General features: G+C 43.7%; 3 protein-coding genes and 3 non-coding genes across 8 annotated transcripts; 5 read left to right on the top strand and 1 right to left on the bottom strand.

Annotated features, from left to right (window-relative positions):
- Positions 1-490: 490 nt before the first annotated feature.
- commd9 (COMM domain containing 9) lies at positions 491-3,741 on the bottom strand. Its single transcript, XM_034684820.1, has 6 exons — positions 3,607-3,741; positions 3,378-3,494; positions 1,978-2,117; positions 1,788-1,822; positions 1,572-1,675; positions 491-1,014 (listed from the first exon to the last, which is right to left on the bottom strand). Exons 1-6 carry the CDS (start codon positions 3,715-3,717, stop codon positions 883-885), a joined length of 639 nt encoding a protein of 212 aa, XP_034540711.1. The 5' UTR covers positions 3,718-3,741; the 3' UTR covers positions 491-882.
- Positions 3,742-4,929: 1,188 nt separating this feature from the next.
- sh3gl3b (SH3-domain GRB2-like 3b) lies at positions 4,930-16,208 on the top strand. 3 transcript variants are annotated; one of them, XM_034684818.1, is made up of 12 exons: positions 4,950-5,119; positions 5,964-6,032; positions 6,161-6,233; positions 6,617-6,760; positions 6,888-7,021; positions 7,635-7,793; positions 7,888-7,991; positions 8,141-8,265; positions 8,343-8,396; positions 9,492-9,621; positions 14,409-14,511; positions 16,100-16,208. In XM_034684818.1, the coding sequence occupies exons 1-11, from the start codon at positions 5,075-5,077 to the stop codon at positions 14,440-14,442; spliced, it is 1,071 nt and encodes a 356-aa protein (XP_034540709.1). In that variant the 5' UTR covers positions 4,950-5,074; the 3' UTR covers positions 14,443-14,511; positions 16,100-16,208. The 3 variants fall into 3 exon arrangements, with proteins under 3 accessions (XP_034540707.1, XP_034540708.1, XP_034540709.1); XM_034684816.1 differs by lacking the exons at positions 14,409-14,511; positions 16,100-16,208 and having other exon boundaries at positions 4,930-5,119; positions 9,492-10,240; XM_034684817.1 differs by lacking the exons at positions 14,409-14,511; positions 16,100-16,208 and having other exon boundaries at positions 4,930-5,119; positions 8,346-8,396; positions 9,492-10,238.
- On the top strand, positions 15,099-21,043 carry LOC117814273 (40S ribosomal protein S17-like). The gene is made up of 5 exons (XM_034685500.1): positions 15,099-15,110; positions 16,100-16,251; positions 16,589-16,766; positions 18,685-18,750; positions 20,966-21,043. Exons 1-5 carry the CDS (start codon positions 15,099-15,101, stop codon positions 21,041-21,043), a joined length of 486 nt encoding a protein of 161 aa, XP_034541391.1.
- Positions 16,288-16,414, top strand: LOC117815137. The gene has a single exon (XR_004631716.1). It is a non-coding gene; the product is annotated as a small nucleolar RNA SNORA71 (small nucleolar RNA).
- Positions 18,458-18,584, top strand: LOC117815138. Its single transcript, XR_004631717.1, has one exon. It is a non-coding gene; the product is annotated as a small nucleolar RNA SNORA71 (small nucleolar RNA).
- LOC117815140 lies at positions 20,453-20,579 on the top strand. Its single transcript, XR_004631719.1, has one exon. It is a non-coding gene; the product is annotated as a small nucleolar RNA SNORA71 (small nucleolar RNA).
- Positions 21,044-22,190: the final 1,147 nt, after the last annotated feature.

Here is a 22,190-nt window from a genome sequence, read left to right on the forward strand (position 1 = left end):
CTGCATGTGTGAACACAAACAAACTTCTTCACCCCAACTCCACCTGCTGCAGGAAAATCCATCCTGCGACCGGGCGAGGTGTTGATGTTTATATCCTGTGAGGGATCTGGACCTGGAGGACTGACCCGGATTAATAAAAACCTCTGAGGAAGAAGGAGAATCATTTCCAAGACGAGAGAAGACGTCTTCACATGGTCTGTTTCAGGTCTCTGCTGCTTCATCCTCCATCATGCTGTAATCTTCACACCGAGGCTTTAACAGTCTGACTCTGAAGACTTCAGGCTGAGGGACGTGTGTGGACAGGAAACAGGAACACTTCAGCTGCAGAGCTCAACACTTCTAGGGATCTGTCCCAAACCTGTTGCACTGCTTTTACTTGCATCTGCTGCAAAACACACAATCTGTGGGTCCCTGAAGGCATCATGAGATCAGAGAAAAGAAGGACCCACATGTATCAGTTTAAAGAGAATACCTTGGACTGGAGAGGGAGGATGATATCAAGAACCTCATGGTCAGACATTTATTAATAAGGCAGATCTGAATCATTCCTGGGTCTAAATATCAACAGCTTGAAAAATACAAACAGCTTCCACTCAAAGGAATGAAAAGTCGTTTCTTTGAAGCTTTAGTTTAAGAATATTTTGAGTCTTTAGAGAAACTGAAGAAGTGAAGCAGAGAGTTATTTTACAGCTGAGCTCGTTAATCAATCAATCATCGCTCACACAAACTAACGAGAGGAAGTTAAACAAAGAGTACATGAGGTGTCGATGACACCGCTTCAACATGAAGAGGAGGTCACTCCAGGTCAAACACCTCAACGCCGCTCTGTTCAAAGTGTCCACAGAGAGAACGCCGTGACATCATCACACCAATCAGCTGACCTCATTTCCCGGCGACCACAGACAGCTGGTCTCTGATGCGTCCCAGTCCGTCCAGGATCGTGTCCAGAGACTCTCGACTCAGCTCCACCGTCACCGCCGAGAGCGAGTCGGCGCCCGCTGACGGATCCTCGATCTGAAAACGCAAACAAGACGACCATCTGTGACATCATCACGACCATCTGTGACATCATCACGACCATCTGTGACATCATCTGTGACATCATCACGACCATCTGTGACATCATCACGACCATCTGTGACATCATCACGACCATCTGACATCATCAAAGACAGAATTCTGGAATTCTGTCTTTGATGATGTCAGAATTCTAGAACACCTGCTGTTGCTCTCCATACAGACTGTTTCTCCTGCTGACACCTGATTGGTGGATACTCCTCAGACTCCAGACAGAGACCAGAACCCTTCTCAGACTAGAACCCAGACCCTGAGATCCAGATCCAACATGTCTCTGAATCAGAATCTGTAATTACAGGTTAGTTGTAGCTGAAAGTAAAAAGCTTTGTCAGGTCTGTCCTCAAGAGGAGAAGAAAACTACGTCTACAATGTTTGTTTGTTGAATGGAGGTGGGATCCATCATTTCTGATGCTGCGTTCAGGGAAGTCAGGAAATCTAAGCGCTGATTGTCTTTAGTGACTCAGCATCAAGCAGTAGTTCAGCTTGGTGCTCACCTTCAGCTGAACCAGGCAGGTTGGGACAGACATCCGACTGACCGAGTCTGAGCCGGTCACCATGTCGACTCTCCAGTCCAGCTCCTTCAACTGAGGGAGGGAGACTACACACACACACACACACACACACACACACACACACACACACAGAGATTAGATACACACACTTAAAGGAAGTAGATGAAGTGTAAAAACATGGATGATGGTTGGACTCACTCTGAGTACCGAGAGCGTCTGTTCTCCACGCCGCACTGAAACACATCAGAGACGTGATGTCATTACAGCCGGTGGTGACATCACATTCAGCCAACCAATAGGAAGAAGGATATTCTACAGCTCTATTTTAAGTGTTTGATATATTTCTAGTAAACTCAGATCTGAACCCTGAACACATCCTGGTCCTGACCTGTTCTCCAGCAGGATCTTGGTGATCAGGTTCTTCAGACTGGAGTGGAAGGATTCAGGGAAGAGGGCGAGGATCTGCTCCGGAGAGCTCAGGTTATAGAAGAGGACATGATGAGACAGGAAGTGGAGGGACCGGACCAGCTGGGGGGACCACACAGAGACCATCATCAAGGATCTGGATTTACATCAGAGCTGTGACTCTGTGTGTGTGTGTGTGTGTGTGTGTGTGTGTGTGTGTGTGTGTGTGAGTGTGTGTGTGAGTGTGAGTGTGTGTTACCTCTGCAGCCTGAGCTGCAGGGACACTGAGTGTGTCTGCTGTGCTCTGTGTGTGTGTGTGTGTGTGTGTGTGTGTGTGTGTGTTCTCTGTGTGTGTGTGTGTGTGTCTGAGTGAGTGAGTGAGTGAGTGAGTGAGTGAGTGAGTGAGTGTCTGTCTGTCTGTCTGTCTGTGTGTGTGTGTGTGTGTTACCTCTGCAGCCTGAGCAGCAGGGACACTTGAGTGTGTTTGCTGTGCTCTGTGTGTGTGTGTGTGTGTGTGTGTGTGTGTGTGTGTGTGTGTGTGTGTGTGTGTGTGTGAGTGTGTGTGTGTGTGTGAGTGTGTGTGTGTGTGTGAGTGTGTGTGTGTGTGTGAGTGTGTGTGTGTGTGTGTGTGTGTGTGTGTGAGTGTGTGTGTGTGTTACCTCAGCAGCCTGAGCAGCAGGGACACTGAGTGTGTCTGCTGTGCTCTGTGTGTGTGTGTGTCTGTGTGTGTGTGTGTGTGTGAGTGTGTGTGTGAGTGTGTGTGTGTGTGTGAGTGTGTGTGTGTGTGTGAGTGTGTGTGTGTGTGTGTGTGTGTGTGTGTGAGTGTGTGTGTGTGTTACCTCAGCAGCCTGAGCAGCAGGGACACTGAGTGTGTCTGCTGTGCTCTGTGTGTGTGTGTGTCTGTGTGTGTGTGTGTGTGTGTGAGTGTGTGTGTGTGTTACCTCTGCAGCCTGAGCAGCAGGGACACTGAGTGTGTCTGCTGTGCTCTGTGTGTGTGTGTGTGTGTGTGTGTGTGTGTGTTACCTCAGCAGCCTGAGCAGCAGGGACACTGAGTGTGTCTGCTGTGCTCTCTGTCAGCTCTCTCCTCGGTCCTCTGTGACTCTGTGTGTGTGTGTGTGTGTGTGTGTGTGTGTGTGTGTGAGTGTGTGTGTGTGTTACCTCTGCAGCCTGAGCAGCAGGGACACTGAGTGTGTCTGCTGTGCTCTGTGTGTGTGTGTGTGTGTGTTACCTCAGCAGCCTGAGCAGCAGGGACACTGAGTGTGTCTGCTGTGCTCTCTGTCAGCTCTCTCCTCGGTCCTCTGTGACTCTGTGTGTGTGTGTGTGTGTGTGTGTGTGTGTGTGTGTGTGTGTGTGTGTGTGTGTGTGTGTGTGTGTGTGTGTTACCTCAGCAGCCTGAGCTGTAGGGACACTGAGTGTGTCTGCTGTGCTCTCTGTCAGCTCTCTCCTCGGTCCTCTGTGACTCCTCACAGTAACCTCCCTGACTGCATCTTTAGAGGGAGCCTGAGGAGACAGAGGGGCTAGTTACCCGGATGTTTATGTTTGTCATTTAAACTAAAGAACAAACAATAAACATAAACAATAAACAGCCTCACGTGATGAAGAACATTAATACCTTTAGGAGAAGCTGTAAGTTGTCGAAATGTTCGCTGGAGATCGTGGCAGCCATGTTGACATGTGACGTACAGTTGTAGTCATGTGACAGGCGGATGGTGCAAGTGCTCATGGGAAATGTAGTTCAACCAAGTAACGTCATAATAGAGACCTGAAAGCAGAAAAATGTAACTACTGAGGAAAACTTTGAACAATATACAAACATTTAAATTAAAGTAAAATAAATTAAATTAAGTTGAATTGAATTAAATTAAAATAAATTAGGTTAAATAAAATTAACTAAAATAGAATTATATTTAATTAAATTGAACTGAATTAATTCAAATTAGGTTGAATATAATGAAATAAAATAGAAGGAAATTAAATTGATTGCAATTAAATTAAAATAAATTCAATTCAATTAAAATAAATTAGATTGAATAAAATATAAATAAATTAAATTGATTGGAATTAAATTCAATCAATTTAATGAAAGTACAGGCTACTTAAAAAACTACAGGTTTTATTTTTATTCAAGCAGTTTATGTTGTGCTCACATTTTGTGTTGAGTTCATGAACGGTAAAATAAAGCTTGTAAATAATAAAAATCAACAGTTTATTTATCTCATAATCTCAGGCTTGGACCAGGTCTTAGTTCTGCTGCTATAGGCTTAGACTGACACACTGGGATCCTGTCTTTCCCTCTCTCTCCTCTCTCTGCCTGTCTCTCACTTTAACTCTTCCTGTCCCATTAAAGTTACTAACCATAGACCTTTCTGGAGTCCCTGAGCTCCCTTGTCTCGTAGGTTCCTCTGGATCTCTGCTGCTGTGGACGTGGTCCAGACTCCAGCTGCTACAACTACTACTATCCGTCTCCCCACTATCATCTCTCTCTCTCTTCATCTCCCTCTATCCCTCTCTCCAACACGGTCTCAGCAGATGTGTGTCTAACATGAGTCTGGTCCTGCTGGAGGTTTCTGCCTGTTAAAGGAAGTTTGTCCTTGCCACTGTAACTTGCTAAATGCTGCAAAGTGCTCTGCTCATGGTGGATTAAGATGAGATCAGACTGAGTCCTGTCTGGAAGAGGGGACTGGATCTGATCCTGGTCTTGATGTTGGGTCTTTGTTAATAATAGAACACAGAGGATGGTCTGGACCGGCTCTGTTTGGAGTCTGAGGAGAACATTTGTTGTGATCTGGTGCTTTATAAATAAAGGTTGATGGATGGATGAAGCATTGTCAGTGTAAGTAGTTTGATTAGTGCAGACTGATGGGGTGGCCCAGACTTAGAGTCCGCCCCCCCCAGCCCAGCAGTCTGGTCCCGGCCCTGCTTGTGGGATCTGGTTTAGATCAGTCCCGGTCGGAGCAGCAGCCGGGGGGCGGAGCTGATCTCTGCGGGGGACGGAGCCTCTCGGCCGGGATGGAGCCTCTCTCTCCCCGCCGGTCCTTCCTCTGAGTCCGGCTGGTAGGTCTCTGAGTGTCGGCCTGAAGATGTCTGTGTCCGGGATGAAGAAGCAGCTCCACAAGGCCAGCCAGGTAACCGAGCCGATCCGAGCCGGGTTAGATCTGATCCGGGTTTCTAAGGGGGGGGGGATTAATGTCTGCTGAATATTCAGCCTCTTTGTGTTTACTGCGACACGAGGCCTGCAGCTGATCTCTGAGAACAACAACATCACTGTTACTCCATCAGATCACAGCTGATCCATCAACCAGAACAAAGTCAGTTAGGATGCTTTGATCTACAGACTGTGATCTACAGACTGTGATCTACAGACTGTGGTCTACAGACTGTGATCTACAGACTGTGATCTACAGACTGTGGTCTACACTGTGATCTACAGACTGTGATCTACAGACTGTGGTCTACTGACTGTGATCTACAGACTGTGATCTACACTGTGATCTACAGACTGTGATCTACAGACTGTGGTCTACTGACTGTGATCTACAGACTGTGATCTACAGACTGTGATCTACAGACTGTGATCTACAGACTGTGATCTACAGACTGTGGTCTACTGACTGTGATCTACAGACTGTGATCTACAGACTGTGATCTACAGACTGTGATCTACAGACTGTGATCTCCTGCAGGATCTCTGCTGTTAGCATGAGGCTGTGTTTACCTCCTACAACAACCACTGCAGCATCCACTGAGAGCAGCTGCTGCAGCTTCAAGGACTAACCTGCTGTCTATCTCCACCTGATTAGCACTAACACCACCTCTGTACCTGTGCTCATATCTTTATATATCATTAGTAATAACACACATGACTGAACTCTCTGTGAGCTGTGTATATATATTCATCTTTAGATTAAATCAGATTATAAGTCACTAAATGTTTAAACTCTGAAGGATGAAAGTTTGTTCTCTCTGCAGCTGCTGAACGAGAGGCTGATGGGAGCTGAAGGAACAAAGATGGATGAAGACTTCCTGAAGATGGAGAAGGTAGGAATGAAAGATGCATTCAGAGTCATAAACATCACTCAGACACCTGCATGTGTTCAGACCAGGTTCAGACCAGGCTCAGACCAGGTTCAGACCTGACCCCCTCCTCCTGTCTGTGTTTCTGTCAGGGCGTCACAGTCATCAACTCTCTGCTGGCTGAGCTGCTCTGCAAAACTACAGAGTTCCTGCAACCAAACCCAGGTACTGAGAAAAACCACAGTCATGAACGCAGCATGAGAGATGCTTTTATTGAACACAGAAACATGTAAAGTTTTATTTTGATAAGGAGAGGAAATAAATACAGACTCAGTCATTTAAACACTGTCTGAAGGTGAAACTTCAAATATAAGTTTTCACCTTTAAATAAACAAAGAATATTAAAATATTAAATCAAAATAATGTCTGAGTATTTTCTAATATGATCTAGTGTCTGGAGGAAATAAAATAATAACCCAGTTCAATCAAAATAAATATTTAAAACAGCTTCACACATTTTAATGAACAAGAAATGACTTCAAATAAATTATGATGCTGCTGATATTATATATGCTGATATGTTTGTACATGTGTTTGTGTCCCTGCAGCGTACAGAGCCAAACTGAGCATGCTCAACACCATGTCCAGGATCCGGGGACAGGCCAGGTCTGTGGGTTACCCGCAGACAGAGGGCATGCTGGGAGAATGTATGAGTGTGTACGGGCAGGAGCTCGGAGTGGCTTCAGATTTCGGTACGATGTTGGTCCTCACAGAGTCGCAGAGTGGAGCTTTAATGCACTTCCTGTTTCTTTACCCAACAGACAGGAAACAGTTTGTTTAACTCTGCGCTCTCTCTTGGTTGCTCCTCCCTCCCTGCAGGTGGCGCTCTGTCCGGTGTGGGGGATGCTCTGCAGGAGGTCGCTCAGGCTCGGGACACGATGGACGTCAACGTGAAGCGCTCCTTCATCGACCCGCTGCAGGAGCTGAACAACACGGAGCTGAAGGAGATCAGGGTGAGGCAGAGAGAGACGCATCAGTGTGTTCACCTCACACCTCACACCTTCTGAAACCAGAGCTCCCCTTCCTCCAAGGAGCAAACCTCTCTCAGTGCCCTCAGGCCAATCACAGCTTCTCAGGAGCTTACAGGAGTTTATTGAGTTCTTGAAAAGTTTCCAAAGTTTGGACATTTTTTTCAGATCTTGCAAAAGTTTCTCAGGATCTTTCTTCAGGTTGTCTGGAGTTTGCAAAGATTCAAAGTCTCTCAGGATGTTTCAGAAGTTTCTAATTGTTTGGATAAAGAGCGTCTCACAGAGCCTCTCAGGGTCTAGGGTTTGGGTTTCCTGACTCCTTGGTAAAGTTTTGGAGGATCTTACTAGTTTCTCAGGAACTAAAAGGTTTCTTGTGATCTTGCAAACATTGCTCAGAATTTTGCAGTAGTTTCTCAGGATCTCTCAAACATTTTGCAGGATTTGATGAAAGTTTCTGTAGATCTTGGGACCTTAGAGAGGTTCTGCAGATCTTGAGAATGTCAGTTGAATCTTGCAGAGTTCTTCTTAAAGGTTTCCCCTCGTGTGGAATAAATGTGTGTGTGTGTAACGTCCTGGTCCGTGTGTCTGATCTCCTCAGTACCAGCTGAAGAAGCTGAACGGTCGCCGGCTGGACTTCGACTACAAGAGGAGGCGGAGAGGAAAGGTCCCGGCAGACGAGATGCGACAGGCCTGGGACAAGTTCAGCTCGTCCAAAGAGCAGGCGGAGAGGAGCATGTTCATCCTGCTGCAGAGCGACGTCAGTCTGAGATCATTCCCCTCTCAGAGTCTGATCTGTTGTTGAGTACAAACTGGATCCTGACTCTCAGGTGTGTCTTTGTTTCCTCCTGCAGGTGGATCAGCTCAATCCTCTGGCAGCTATGATCACTGAACTTTTGGACTTTCACCGTAACGCCCACCACATCCTGCTGAGTCTGCATGACCAGCTGCAGGCCAGGTGAGCATTCATCACCTGTCACTGCAGCGTGGTCTAAAGCTTGTTCACCAGGGTTTGTTATCTGGCTCTGAGGAGAGAGAGGAGCTCAGGTACAGACTGCAGAGAGCATGTAGGAATATCTGAATCATCCTGTGTGTGTTTGACGACAGGCTGACGGCTGCGTCCAACAGACCACAGAGACGCTTCAGGCCCAAGAAGATCCGGATCAGAAGCGAGCACAACGGCAGCCTCGGGTTTTACCACCAGCCGTCCCTCACGTCCACGGTGTCCTCCGGTCAGTACGTCTTTAAATAAAACCTCTTTGAAGGTGAGACTCTGTGAGATATTAAAGTGCTCCTCTCTCTGTGACAGCAGACCAGTTCACAGTCCTGTCGTCCAGACCGGGCAGTCCCATCTCCTGTTACGGTGAGAGAACTCTGAACAACAAGGAGGATCAATCAACCTTTATTTACAAAGCACCAGATCACAACAAGTGTTCTCCTCAGACTCCAAACAGAGCCGGTCCAGACCGTCCTCTATGTCCTATTATTAACAAAGACCCAACATCAAGACCGGATCAGATCCAGTCCCCTCTTCCAGACAGGACTCAGTCTGATCTCATCTTAATCCACCATGAGCAGAGCACTTTGCAGCATTTAGCAAGTTACAGTGGCAAGGACAAACTTCCTTTAACAGGCAGAAACCTCCAGCAGGACCAGACTCATGTTAGACACACATCTGAATCTGAGACCGTGTTGGAGAGAGGGATAGAGGGAGATGAAGAGAGAGAGAGATGATAGTGGGGAGACGGATAGTAGTAGTTGTAGCAGCTGGAGTCTGGACCACGTCCACAGCAGCAGAGATCCAGAGGAACCTACGAGACAAGGGAGCTCAGGGACTCCAGAAAGGTCTATGGTTAGTAACTTTAATGGGACAGGAAGAGTTAAAGTGAGAGACAGGCAGAGAGAGGAGAGAGAGAGGGAAAGACAGGATCCCAGTGTGTCAGTCTAAGCCTATAGCAGCAGAACTAAGACCTGGTCCAAGCCTGATCCAGCTCTAACTATAAGCTTTATCAAAAAGGAAAGTTTGAAGCCTACTCTTAAAAGTAGAGAGGGTGTCTGCCTCCCGGACCCTGACTGGTAGATGATTCCAAAGGAGAGGGGCCTGATAACTGAAGGCTCTACCTCCCATACTACTTTTAGAGACTTGAGGTACGATGAGCAGGCCTGAGCATCCTTCATTAAAGTTAGCAGGTTGATTAATGAAACTAAAGGAGGAGGAACTCCTGATTTAGATTTTGACTTGTTTACAGTTTGCACTCAAAGTGAATCCGTCCATTTGTCTCTCTCTCTCTCTCTCTCTCTCTCTCTCTCTCCCTCTCTCTCTCTCTCTCTCTCTCTCTCTCTCCCTCTCTCTCTCTCTCTCTCTCTCTCTCTCTCTCTCTCTCTCTCTCTCTCTCTCTCTCTCTCTCTCTCCCTCTCTCTCTCCCTCTCTCTCTCCCTCTCTCTCTCTCTCGCCCAGCCAACAGTAAGATGGTCCTGGATCAGCCGTGCTGTCGGGCGCTGTACTCGTTCCACCCGAACCAGGACGGGGAGCTGGACTTCAGCGAGGGCGACATCATCATCCTCACCAACCAGGTGGACTCTAACTGGTACGAGGGCGCGCTGGGCAGCCAGTCGGGGCTGTTCCCCGTCAGCTACGTGGACGTCCTGGTTCCTCTGCCTTTACCACAACACACTTAGAGTCAGGCTGAACGTCCAAGCGCTCACACCGGGACGATATGCAACCTTACTGATCCTTATTTGCACTTTGTCACAATCAGCAGGCGACTGTCTGTCCGACAGGAAGAAGGCCATAGTTTCTACTGAAGAGCACTTTACTTCCTGGTCTCATGTTTCCTTTGAACACCAGGCGTGAACAGAGCTCAGTCAGTAAGAACACTGATTCCCTTTAAGACTGTCACCCTCTCCTCCTGCACAAACCTGCTCCTGCCTTCACATCACCTCTCTCCTTCAGACTTTGACACACTGAATGCAGCCGCTGACGGCGTCTTCTTTTCATGCAGTCATCTAGAAAGTGAGGTCACACGTTCATTAGTTCACCTTCTTAGAAAAAGGAGCTTTCTCACCTTAAAATCACGATAACACATCGATTCTTTGGAGCAGACAGCAGCAGCTCGTATTGATCCATGAACAGCTGTGAGGAGTTAAAATCAAACATCAATAAAAAAAAATCACAAATTAGATTATTTTATAGTTTCAAAAAAAGCATCTGGACATTTTTTAATAAAACAGAATCTGATTGGAAGAGATTAAAAAAATCAACAAAGAAAATTAAATTAAAAGTTTAACATTGATTTAAAAAAAGATACTGCTGTGACTTTACAGATTCTGTTTCTGTCTTTCACTAAAAACTACGGTGGCCCTGAGAGCTCACAGCACTGCAACTTAAGAAAACACATGCAAAAAGACAAAACACAAACAAACTAAGAAAACCTCTTCATCAATCTGACAACATCAATCTGAAAGACCACAACACAACAGAAGTGTTTCCAGAGGACACTTCAAAGTGATGCACACATGTGGACATGCTTGTAGTTTAACAGCAGATCACTGCAGTAGTCTGAATCATGTGATCACATTGTTAAAATGTGTTTGTGAGCTCTCAGGGCCACCGTAAAAAACAGACTGGAGCCTCTTTAATGAAACATCAGTGCTCAAACAAACATGACACATTTAACCCTTTAACACCTGACACATTTAACCCTTTAACACCCGACACGTTGAAGAGAGGAGCGGATCCTGCTTCACCATCAAACACAGTCTCTTTAGAAAACAGCACATTAAACTGCCTTATAGGAGTCTCTGCATGCTTCTGTGGATAAGACACTAAGTAGAACTTTAAATAATAAGATGTGTGTGTTATTATTCTAACAACGTCACTGCTGCAGTCAAACAAACAGAACCACGGGTAGAGGGAATGCACTGAGGCCACGCCCCCTCCGCTACGGTGGCTGGGAAGTACAATGCAGACTTACAAAATGACATTAAAGACTTTTACCAAAACTAATTTACATTTAAGAAAACTAATTTACAAACGGCAGATTCTACAGGAAAAGGATCGTACCAATGATTTTCAAAATAAAGGACGTCTGTAATATGAATACAGCCGGGGAATTGATATTTATTTGACACAGTTTCCACTAAAAATATTTAGATTCAGACTGATAGAAGAACGCCTCAAAATGTGTTCCTGCCAATCACAGCTGTATCTGATTGGAATTTCAAAATAAAACCATTGGGAATTTAGCATATTACAATGATTTGAGATTATGAACACAATCCCAGTTTCCACTGAGTCATTGAAGCTGACAGTAATAGTGAACAACCTCATAAAGTAATCCAGCCAATCACAGGTCAATCTGATTTGTCTTTTCAAAATAAAAGCAGCTTGAAATCAGCAAAAATAGTGACAATTATGGATATGTAGAAATCATTGTAAGGTGCTAAATGTCCAATGGTTTTATTTTGAAATTTTAAATCAGACACAGCTGTGATTGGCAGGAACACATTTTGAGGAGTTATCTGAATCTGAATATTTGAGTGTAAACAGTTAATGTGAGATATTAAAGGAACCAGGTAAACTGAGAGGAGGGAGACTGGAGGGGGGTCAGATTATAGTCCTCACTAACTGGACGCAGACCGTCTGTGTTTCTGTGACCACACGGCTTCCTGTCTGTGGATTGAGTAACGTAACGCCACGGGTCCAAATGATTCTATAATCACATCAGCTGAACGTACCGACCCTCAGAGAACGTCATGAGCTCACGTACACGCCCTCTCTCAGGAGACTGATGTATATCTGATATGTGTGCAGCAGCAGCAGCAGCAGCAGCAGCAGCACGGTGACACTGTAGGTGTGACACAGGTTTATCTTTGCTCCAAACAGAATGTAAAACCTCATCCGTGTTTAACGTGCACCGCTACAATCACACTTTGTTGTATTCTTTACTTTTGTTGAAGCTAGGCTAACAGTTTCCCCCTATTTCCAGTATTTGTGCTAAGCTAGGCTAAATATGTTCCCAAAAATGCTGGACTGTTCCCTTAATAAAACTAGAAACTACTGATTAAACTGCTGTAGGATATAAAAGTATTCTGTGTAAAGTACTGTTAAAGCTTCAGCTGTGGGTGATGAAGATGATGAAGATGATGATGATGATGATGATGATGATGATGATGATGAAGTACACATGAATGTAGAGAAACACTGATTTATTTGTACGGCTGCCAAAAGTGGATGTAGTTTCTGAGTCAGGGCGACTCTCTCTGAATGTGAATCCTTCCATCAGGTGCAGAGAGATCTCTAGAGTTCCTGTATATTTTCAGGTTTTTCAGATCTTTAATCTCTTCTTCAGTTTTTGTCAGCGTCGACCAAAAACCTTGTACTTGTGGAGGTATTAAAGGAACTCTGTTATGTAATCGGCTTTGAGGGGAATTATGGGATTTCCCTCAAAATCCAACGAGTGCATAAAACTGAAAGGGTTTCTGCCGGGTGACTCACTCTGCAGTAACGACTGAAGTCTGTGAATGTCATTTGATATTCCTACTTTTTAGTCTTTAAACCATGAAATGCTGAAGTCTGTTAAAACTCTGAACACACAAATGTTTGCTGTAAAACAACAAAATCACTGAAAATGTATTTCTGCAATAAATCTGCAATAAATGTGTTCAGGTCTGGATTCTGTTTCTCTCCTCAGGAAACACTGAAGGAGGAAACCTCAAACACACAAAGTCAAATCCAGATTAATCATCAAAAACAGGTTAAACAGGAGGAAGGTCCACGATGTCCACTAGTGTTGATATCATGGACTTTACTGATTAACTAGTGAAGCTCTAAATATTCCCTTATTAACTGATTACAATAAATGTACTAATAACAATCATCAAGTGTCATACCATACAAGTTAACTCTTAGATTGAAAGGAGACTCTCTCAGACCAGGGGGTCCCAAACTTTTCAGCACGTGTCAAATCCAAAATTGGACAAAATAGAATTTTTAAAGAGTCTTAAGGTATTTCATTTAGCTTGTCTGTAGTAAATTAGCCTGCTGCCAATGATACAGTCATGTATCTGGCTCATCACCTCAGGGGTCATGTGGCATCAAAGAAAAGTGGAACACAGATTTTAAAAAAGTGTTCATTTACATGGTTTTATTTATTGAAACACTATTTTTGCTTACATTTTTATAATTCTGGGTAAAATGTGACATTTTGAATTGTTTTTGTTTATGGAAGACATTTCGGGACCCCCGTACAAGTGTTAGGTGACCCCCCCAGGAGGTCCCGACCCACACTTTGGGAACCACTGTCTCAGACTTGAAAATGAAAAGGGTTAAAAGGGTTAAAGATGGACACCTACTTAGACATAATCTGCAACTGGAGAGCTCCTAGCTTAACTAGCAACCTTAGTAGTTAAGCTAATGTGATCCAAATATGACTTTGAAGTCTAACTAATAAACATTTAGGCTTTTACTGGTTAACTGGTAGACTGGTAGTCCCACTAGTTAACTAGTAAGGTCCAAAAGACTCTAACTAGTATTACTTCTGGATAACTATTAAAGATTTTCAACACAACAACAAACCATCATCAAAAACAGCTGGTTGTCAGTTAGCAGTGATTAGCCTAGCTGTTTTTGGTAAAGTCAAAAATGCTTTTACTGGTTTAATAAGTGGATATTTAGGCCGTTAATATTTAACTACTAATCATTCTCAGCCTCATTAGTTAACTAGTAAAGACAAAATGTCTCTCATTGGTGAGTATGAATAATTTAAACCTTAATAGCTAATTTTAGCTTTCTTCTATGAAAGTTTGAATTAGAATATAACTAATGAACAGGTGCTGAGACAGAGACAGACAGACAGGCAGACAGACAGGCAGACAGACAGACAGACAGACAGACAGGCAGACAGACAGACAGGCAGACAGACAGGCAGACAGACAGACAGACAGGTACATACACACCACAGAGAGATTCTAACCCTATTCTCTAATATTTAAAGCTGTTATCATCCTGTTGTTTTCATTCTGTTTTAATATTCAAATATATTGAATAATCTATTTTATCTTGAATAAGCTTTGATATTAATTGTTGTAAACCCTTGTTGATTTATTTGTTATTGTATATATTATTTGATGTGATTTTGTTTATGCTTTGGCAATATTGTTTCAACTTCATGCCAATAAAGTTATTTGAATTTGAATCAGACTGACAGATAGACAGATAGACAGACAGACAGACAGACAGACAGACAGATAGACAGACAGACAGACAGACAGATAGATAGATAGATAGATAGATAGATAGATAGATAGAAAGATAGCATTAAGCTAGCAGCTAATGGTTGGTCTTGTTGTTGTGTTTCCCGCCTCCCGCCTGCAGGGTGCGCAGTCGCAGTAAGGTCCCCCTCTCCTGACTTCCGCCTCTGCCTTTAAACTTCCACCGGAAGTGTGCCTGTCCTCTTCTACCAGGCCGATCCATCATGGTGGGTAAAATCTACATGTCTGCCTCAGCTATCTGAATTAATCCTGCTTTTCTAACAGCCTTTAACCCGTGTTTCTGCCCTCCTTATAAACCGGAGAGCCTGTAGTTGATGATGATCCTGATATTATCGGTGGATGAGTTAATCTGAGTCTTTAAATCACACTTTACTAACAGAGAGGCGATGCTAGCGGAGGAGGCGGAGTGAGGCTGTGAGTGAGGCTGAATGAGCTTCTTCTCCTTCAGATTAAACAGATTAATATGAGTTAAACAGCAGAATAAAGTCTCTGTGCTGAGAGGAAGAATCACACAGGTACATTGATTTAATAATAATCATTATTAACCCGGTTAGTGAGTTAGCTCTGGAGGCTAAGCCGGCAGCTAGCATCTATGCTGTGAAGACACCGAGCAGCAAGGCTCCTCAGGAGGTTAGAGCTCCACTCCTGACCCAGACAGCTTTAATACAGCTGTTAACACCTTTACATGTGGAGTAGGGATCTATACCAAGGATATATGTCTTTATAGAAACATCCTGCTAACCCTGTAACTGCCTGGATGTCTTCAATATAACATTAGAAACATGTAGGCACCATGCAGCTGCAGGTCATTTAATAATCAGGTGAGAAGTCAGTATTTTATTCAATAGATCAATGCTAGATGTAACCTGCTCTAACATACATATATTTAACATTTAATGTTAATTAAAAGAAGCTTTACAAAGGATTAATTTAATAAACATAATGTGCCTCTAATGTTGAAATTTGATCAGTCAGTCCTCGAAAATATAATGATTTTATTATCTGAATTAATCCTCCTGACATCTTTAATTCTCACTGTACTTTGTTCTTTGATTTTTGTAAAATTTTGCCATTTTTTGTGATTTATTGTAAAATAAATGTGAAAAGGAAAAATCACTATTAAGGAAATTATTGAAGACACATAATCAGTTTTGTTTATTTAAATCTTATTTAACTCAACATACAGATGAATAAATAGACACTTATTATTTAAAAAATATATAATTTAGATGATTGCAACAGGAACATTTAAACACTGAAGATTAAACAACTTTTATATTTAGGCTCTCAGATTTATTCAACTTAATGGGCGACAAATCCAAAGCAGTGTTTAGTCCTCGACTCATTTTGGACAGCAGTTTTATTTTGACTCTCAATTAAAATCAGTAATTGAATCTGAAGTTCTTTGGGCCTCAAACCAACATTAAAACCATCCTCTCATTCAGTGACTTGATAAACTGAGTCCATGATCTAACTGGTCTAAAATGCTGCAGTCAGGTGTTTTGACCGGTTCAGAGAGATCACATCACTCCTGTTCTAGCCTCTCCTCCCAGACTCTCAATACTCTTCAGGATAGATTTGAAAGTTGGATTACTTGCGTTTAAATCCCTGAATGGACCGAACCCCCTGAATATAACTGACCCCTTCAGACCTTATGCAACCTCCAGGCCCCTCGAGTCGTAGTCGAGGCCTCTAAACTGAGGAGCAGCCGTCTTCCCCCCTCTGTCGACTCTTCAGTCTCACCTTTAAGTTAACATTTGAATCCTGACGTTGTGGTTTGTGCTCCGCCTGCAGGGACGAGTCAGGACCAAGACGGTGAAAAAGGCCGCCAGGGTCATCATCGAGAAATACTACACCCGGCTGGGCAGCGACTTCCACACTAACAAGAGGGTGTGTGAGGAGATCGCCATCATCCCCAGCAAGAAGCTCCGTAACAAGATAGCCGGGTGAGTTCATCGCCGTGAGCCGAAGAACGTCTGCTGTCCTGTATCGAAAGTGGTCATGGCGTCCTCGTCGTCAGGTCATTGATAGTACAGGAAGATGAACATGAGAGCCTTTCCCGTGTTTGAAGGATCATCTGTTCCTCTCAGACCCTGGCGCTCTCAGACATTCACAGTCAGGGATGTCGGGTGGAGGAAGATGCTGTAAAAGAACAGATTCAGAATCGTCTTGTTAAAGCATGAGTTTAGTTTGACTGATGAATCAGGTCACCTTGTTTGATGCTGAAGCTCTGAAACTGTGTGTTCGTGTTTGTTGCTGATGTCCCGTCTGCCGTCTCTGCAGGTATGTGACACATCTGATGAAGAGGATCCAGAGGGGTCCCGTCAGAGGAATCTCCATCAAACTGCAGGAGGAGGAGAGGGAGAGGAGGGATAACTACGTTCCAGAGGTCAGTGAACGCACCACCACGTGTCTGCAGGGTGATCTCCTCTGCAGTGAGGCGATCCTGCTGGTGTTGGAGGTTTTAGGAGGACTCACAGAACTCACTGAATGTGTCTAAAACTGTACCGGGGTTTTAAAATAGAAGCTAAACACAGCGACAGAAGAGCTGGAGGAACTTCTCAGTCTTCACTTCTTGTGTTAGAATAGAAAATATCTTTATTGTCATTGTGCAACAAAATTAAGGTTCAACCCATGTCAGTGCAAAAAGATGCTTTAAAGAGAACATTAGTAAAAGAAGAAACAAATCATCACTCAAGTCAAACTTCATTTATAAAGCACATTAAGTGATGTACAAGCTTAGAAACACAATCATTAAAAACAATATAAAGAGTAGATATTTATAAAAAGAAGAAGCTCCAATTAATACAAGCAAAATAAAAGTCTGATGTCTCTCAGCAGGTGTTAAGAGCCTGTGTGAAGAGGTGGGTTTTAAGTAGAGGTTTAAAGCTCTCAGTGGTCTGAGCGGTCCTGATGTTCAGAGTCAGACTGTCCCACAGTGTGGGAGCAGACACCGTGAAACCTCTGTCACCTCCAGTTTTTGGCCTTGCTCTCAGGACATCAAGAAGCACCTGGTGTGTTGACCTGAGAGCTCTGACTGGAGCATGCAGGTTCAAACACTCACTCAGGTACGCTGGTGCCAACCCATGTAGACTTTTAAAAACCAGCAACACAGTTTGATCCTGAAGCTGACAGGAAGTTAAAACAGAAGACACACATAATTAATAATAAATAAACACAAGACACACTCAGCATTCAACAGTCAGACATTCAGTGATCAAAAACACTCCACAGTCCCATTTAATATCTCATTATTTAACATTTAGTGCACTTGTTGTTCTTTAGAGAAAGCTAAAGTTAGTCATGTCGAAGTGTTGAATAAAACTCTTTTATCCTTTTTGTGCTTTTCCTACCAACACTCTGGATTTGATGACTTTATTTCAAACATGTAAAAATACAATAAAAGCATACATGTAGAAAAGAAGAAAGTTATACAAACAAGAAATAAGAGAAACAGTTAATATAGTAACATTCAATATTAGCAAGCAGTGAAATAATTAACTTTCCATGTGTGAGAAGGAGTCTTAATCCTTCCCCTCTGTTCACTATTCTGCCCTTATACCAGTGCAATCCCACACCTCAGATCTTCATGTTATCTATGTTAAAGTCTTAAAGTTCAGATCAAGTCCTGAAGGTGTGTCATCATCAGAGTCCTCACAGGGGGAGCTTCTGCTCACCTGAAGGCTCATGAATCAACGTGCTGAAAACACGTTTTACAACATTAATGTCATTTAAAGAGAAATTAAAATTCTCACAACACGACTGCACTAAAGTTTAGAACAGAGTCAGAATTAAGACCTCACAGTGGATCAGAGAGTCTGACACACCATCAATCTTTAAGAGTCTTCAGATTAACATCCACATGCCTGTGCTGGTTCTGTTGGTTGTTAGACCTGACACCTTTATCTCTATCGTCTGGATCAAAGCCCTGACTATAAGCTTCACCCCACAAGATAACATCTGTCCTCTGTGCTTGTTTACATCAGTGTAGTAGAGCTTTAGAGCATCATAGCAGCAGCTGTTACAGAGCTCCAGCCCAGGCTGGTGGAGGGTCGCAGCACTACAAGCTTAAAAAGCACTCGTCCCACATTATATGAAACTCCTCTGCAGGTGGAAGTGATCAGTAATAACCTCTGTGTGTCTGTCCTCGTCTCCTGTATCGAAAGTGGTCATGGCGTCCTCGTCGTCAGGTCATTGATAGTACAGGAAGATCAACATGAGAGCCTTTCCCGTGTTTGAAGGATCCCCTGTTCCTCTCAGACCCTGATGCTCTCAGACAGACGTGTAACTCTGAGCTTTGATTTCAGGGTTCTTTAAAGTGATGTGAGGAAACACAGCAGGTTGATCTCTAACTCATGTGTGTGTTTGTACCTGTGCAGGTGTCTGCTCTGGACCAGGAGCTGATCGAAGTTGATCCCGACACCAAGGAGATGCTGAAGCTGCTGGTGAGTCTGAAACATCCTGTTCTGAGTCTGAGTCTGGAGTCCACGTCCCACCTGACTCATATCATGCTGACATTTCTGTTGATTGATGCAAAACCAGAACTATGTGGGTGGTTTCTTGTTTTCTGTATTTAATGTGCAGTAAGTCTGTCACCTGACGGCTGCATGCAGAGTCTGTGCAGCACCTCACTCTGAAACATGAACAGAGTCCTCCACGTGAAGCTCCACGCTCCATTTCAAGTGTTTCCTGATATCCAGTGAGGGTTTAAAGCTGCAGACACAGAGAAGCCTTCTTCTTCTTCTGGCCTGTTAGAGACTCAATGTTTGCACACCTGAGGCGTGAAGGTGAGAGCGAGTTGCTCCACCGCTGTGCTTGCATAAGAGGCAGGAACAAAGGTGAGGCAGCGGAGGAGGCAGGGTACGGTGCATGTTGAGTCAGTGTGAGAGTAGGAAGGAGAGACGGCGGCGGCACGGCGCTCTGAGACCTCAGGTTTCTGTGTGTCGTACGTCTGTAGTCCCGTTCCAGCGGGCTTTGGTGTCTGCAGGAAAACCAGTCCCTGTTAACGCTGCAGATAAAAACACAGCATGGGAGAGGAAGAGAGGAAGTCTGGAAGTCGTTTTGGTAACCGCTGGACTTCACCTCACTTACTGAAGAGAGGGAGTCTGTTTCCAGAGGCTGAGATCACCTCACACTGAGACTTCAGAACGGGGCTGAGGAGGAGCTCTGGTTCCTCAGTAGACATGGACCTGAAGTTGATTTCTTTACAGACATGTGTCCCACTTCCTCTGGTTTCATTCAGCATGATTTATCAGCTCCTCTGATCCTCTACAGAACTCAGTTAGAGCTTTATGAGAGACGTTTGGGTCTCAGTTGTTTGAATGCTGCGCACAGTGGAGGCTCAGCTCCTGTTCTGAGTCCTCTCCTCATTACAGGAGGACTCACACAGAACAGAGACTCTGACTCTGTTCTGAGTCCTCTCCTCTTTACAGGAGGACTCTCTGTTTGTTCTGAGTCCTCTCCTCATTACAGGAGGACTCTCTGACTCTGTTCTGAGTCCTCTCCTCTTTACAGGAGGACTCAGAACAGAGACTCTGCAGACTGACTCTGTAATGTAACACTTTGATCCGTTCACAGTTAGTCTCTAACGATCCTTCAGCAGAGCGAGGAGCAGAAACTCTCCTGAGAGAGGAGCGCTGTGCACGCCGGTCACTGATAATTAGAGGGTCCCATGTAGACCGGGGACTTTGGGCCTCCTGGGTGAATCACGTGGCTCTGACTTTGGACTGTTCAGTTCCAGAGAGAGACGTCCAACATGTCTTCTCTTCAAACACTTGCACATTAATGATGTAATCCCATGGTGCTCACGTTGGGGTTGACATATGTTGCAGCCAGCTCTAGATGTTTCTGCTCTCTGTGGCCGTGCATCAGGGATCAGGACTAGTGATTCACCGGCCCTATGTGAGCCGCTGGTATCCTCTGATTCAGAAAGGTCCTGTTGTTACCAAGTCCAGGATCTCTCCCCTTGTCTGGATCAGTCAGTCTTTAGTTTGTTTCTGTCTCTCTGAAGCTGCAGACCTGAACAGCTGATCTCTCTGAGGACAAAGTAAAGCTCTGGGAAAAGACTTGATGGAGAAGTTGGAGTGTTTAAACTGAGACTAACATTTAAGGAAGAACTAAACCTTGATATTGAAGTCTGCATGTTTGTCCTGTATCGAAAGTGGTCATGGCGTCCTCGTCGTCAGGTCATTGATAGTACAGGAAGATCAACATGAGAGCCTTTCCCGTGTTTGAAGGATCCCCTGTTCCTCTCAGACCCTGATGCTCTCACACAGTTCTAACCTCTCTCCCTCTCTTGAATCAGCTGTTCTCTCTCTCTCTCTCTCTCTCTCTCTCTCTCTCTCTCTCTCTCTCTCTCTCTCTCTCTCTCTCTCTCTCTCTCTCTCTCTCTCTCTCTCTCTCTCTCTCTCTCTCTCTCTCTCTCTCTCTCTCTCTCTCTCTCTCTCTCTCTCTCTCTCTGTCTGTGGTTTTGATGCAGACCTCTAACACCCCTGGTCTCTCTGTCTTTCTGTGGTTTTGATGTAGACCTCTAACACCCCTGGTCTCTCTGTCTTTCTGTGGTTTTGATGTAGACCTCTAACACCCCTGGTCTCTCTGTCTTTCTGTGGTTTTGATGTAGACCTCTAACACCCCTTGTCTCTCTGTCTTTCTGTCCCTCAGGACTTCGGCAGTCTGTCCAACCTGCAGGTCACCCAGCCCACCGTCGGCATGAACTTCAAGCAGCCCCGAGGAGTTTAAACGTCTATCAACTGTCTTCTAATAAAAACCCTTTGGGACAAAAACAGCAGAGTGTTTGTTTCTCTGGTATTTAAAATGTGATGGTTCCTGCAGAGTGAAGAAGCTGAAGGAGAGAGAGAGAGAGGGAGGCGTACCTGAATCTGAATAAATGTCTGAAGCCGTCTGTGGGTTCAGATCCAGAAAAGATGTTTGACTTCCTGTCTCTTATTATCTGATGTTTTCCTCCCTAATGATCACAGAGTTCTTCCTCAGACTGAAACATTAAATTAAAGATCCTCAGACTGAAACATTAAATTAAAGATCCTCAGACTGAAACATTAAATTAAAGATCCTCAGACTGAAACATTAAATTAAAGATGCTCTGATTGAAACATTAAATTAAAGATGCTCAGACTGAAACATTAAATTAAAGATCCTCTGACTGAAACATTAAATTAAAGATCCTCAGACTGAAACATTAAATTAAAGATCCTCAGACTGAAACATTAAATTAAAGATCCTCAGACTGAAACATTAAATTAAAGATCCTCAGACTGAAACATTAAATTAAAGATCCTCAGACTGAAACATTAAATTAAAGATGCTCTGATTGAAACATTAAATTAAAGACGCTCAGACTGAAACATTAAATTAAAGATGCTCTGATTGAAACATTAAATTAAAGATCCTCTGACTGAAACATTAAATTAAAGATGCTCTGATTGAAACATTAAATTAAAGATGCTCTGATTGAAACATTAAATTAAAGATGCTCTGATTGAAACATTAAATTAAAGATCCTCAGACTGAAACATTAAATTAAAGATGCTCTGATTGAAACATTAAATTAAAGATGCTCAGACTGAAACATTAAATTAAAGATGCTCAGACTGAAACATTAAATTAAAGATGCTCTGACTGAAACATTAAATTAAAGATGCTCAGACTGAAACATTAAATTAAAGATGCTCAGACTGAAACATTAAATTAAAGATCCTCAGACTGAAACATTAAATTAAAGATGCTCTGACTGAAATATTAAATTAAAGATCCTCAGACTGAAACATTAAATTAAAGACGCTCTGACTCAAAGAACAGAGAAAGGTCTCGCTCCTTTAAATCCACGTCCTGAAGATCTCTCTAAAAAAAATCACTGCAGCTGGAGGCT

The sequence above is a fragment of the Notolabrus celidotus genome, chromosome 6 (assembly GCF_009762535.1).
Source record: "Notolabrus celidotus isolate fNotCel1 chromosome 6, fNotCel1.pri, whole genome shotgun sequence".
Taxonomy (NCBI): domain Eukaryota; kingdom Metazoa; phylum Chordata; class Actinopteri; order Labriformes; family Labridae; genus Notolabrus; species Notolabrus celidotus.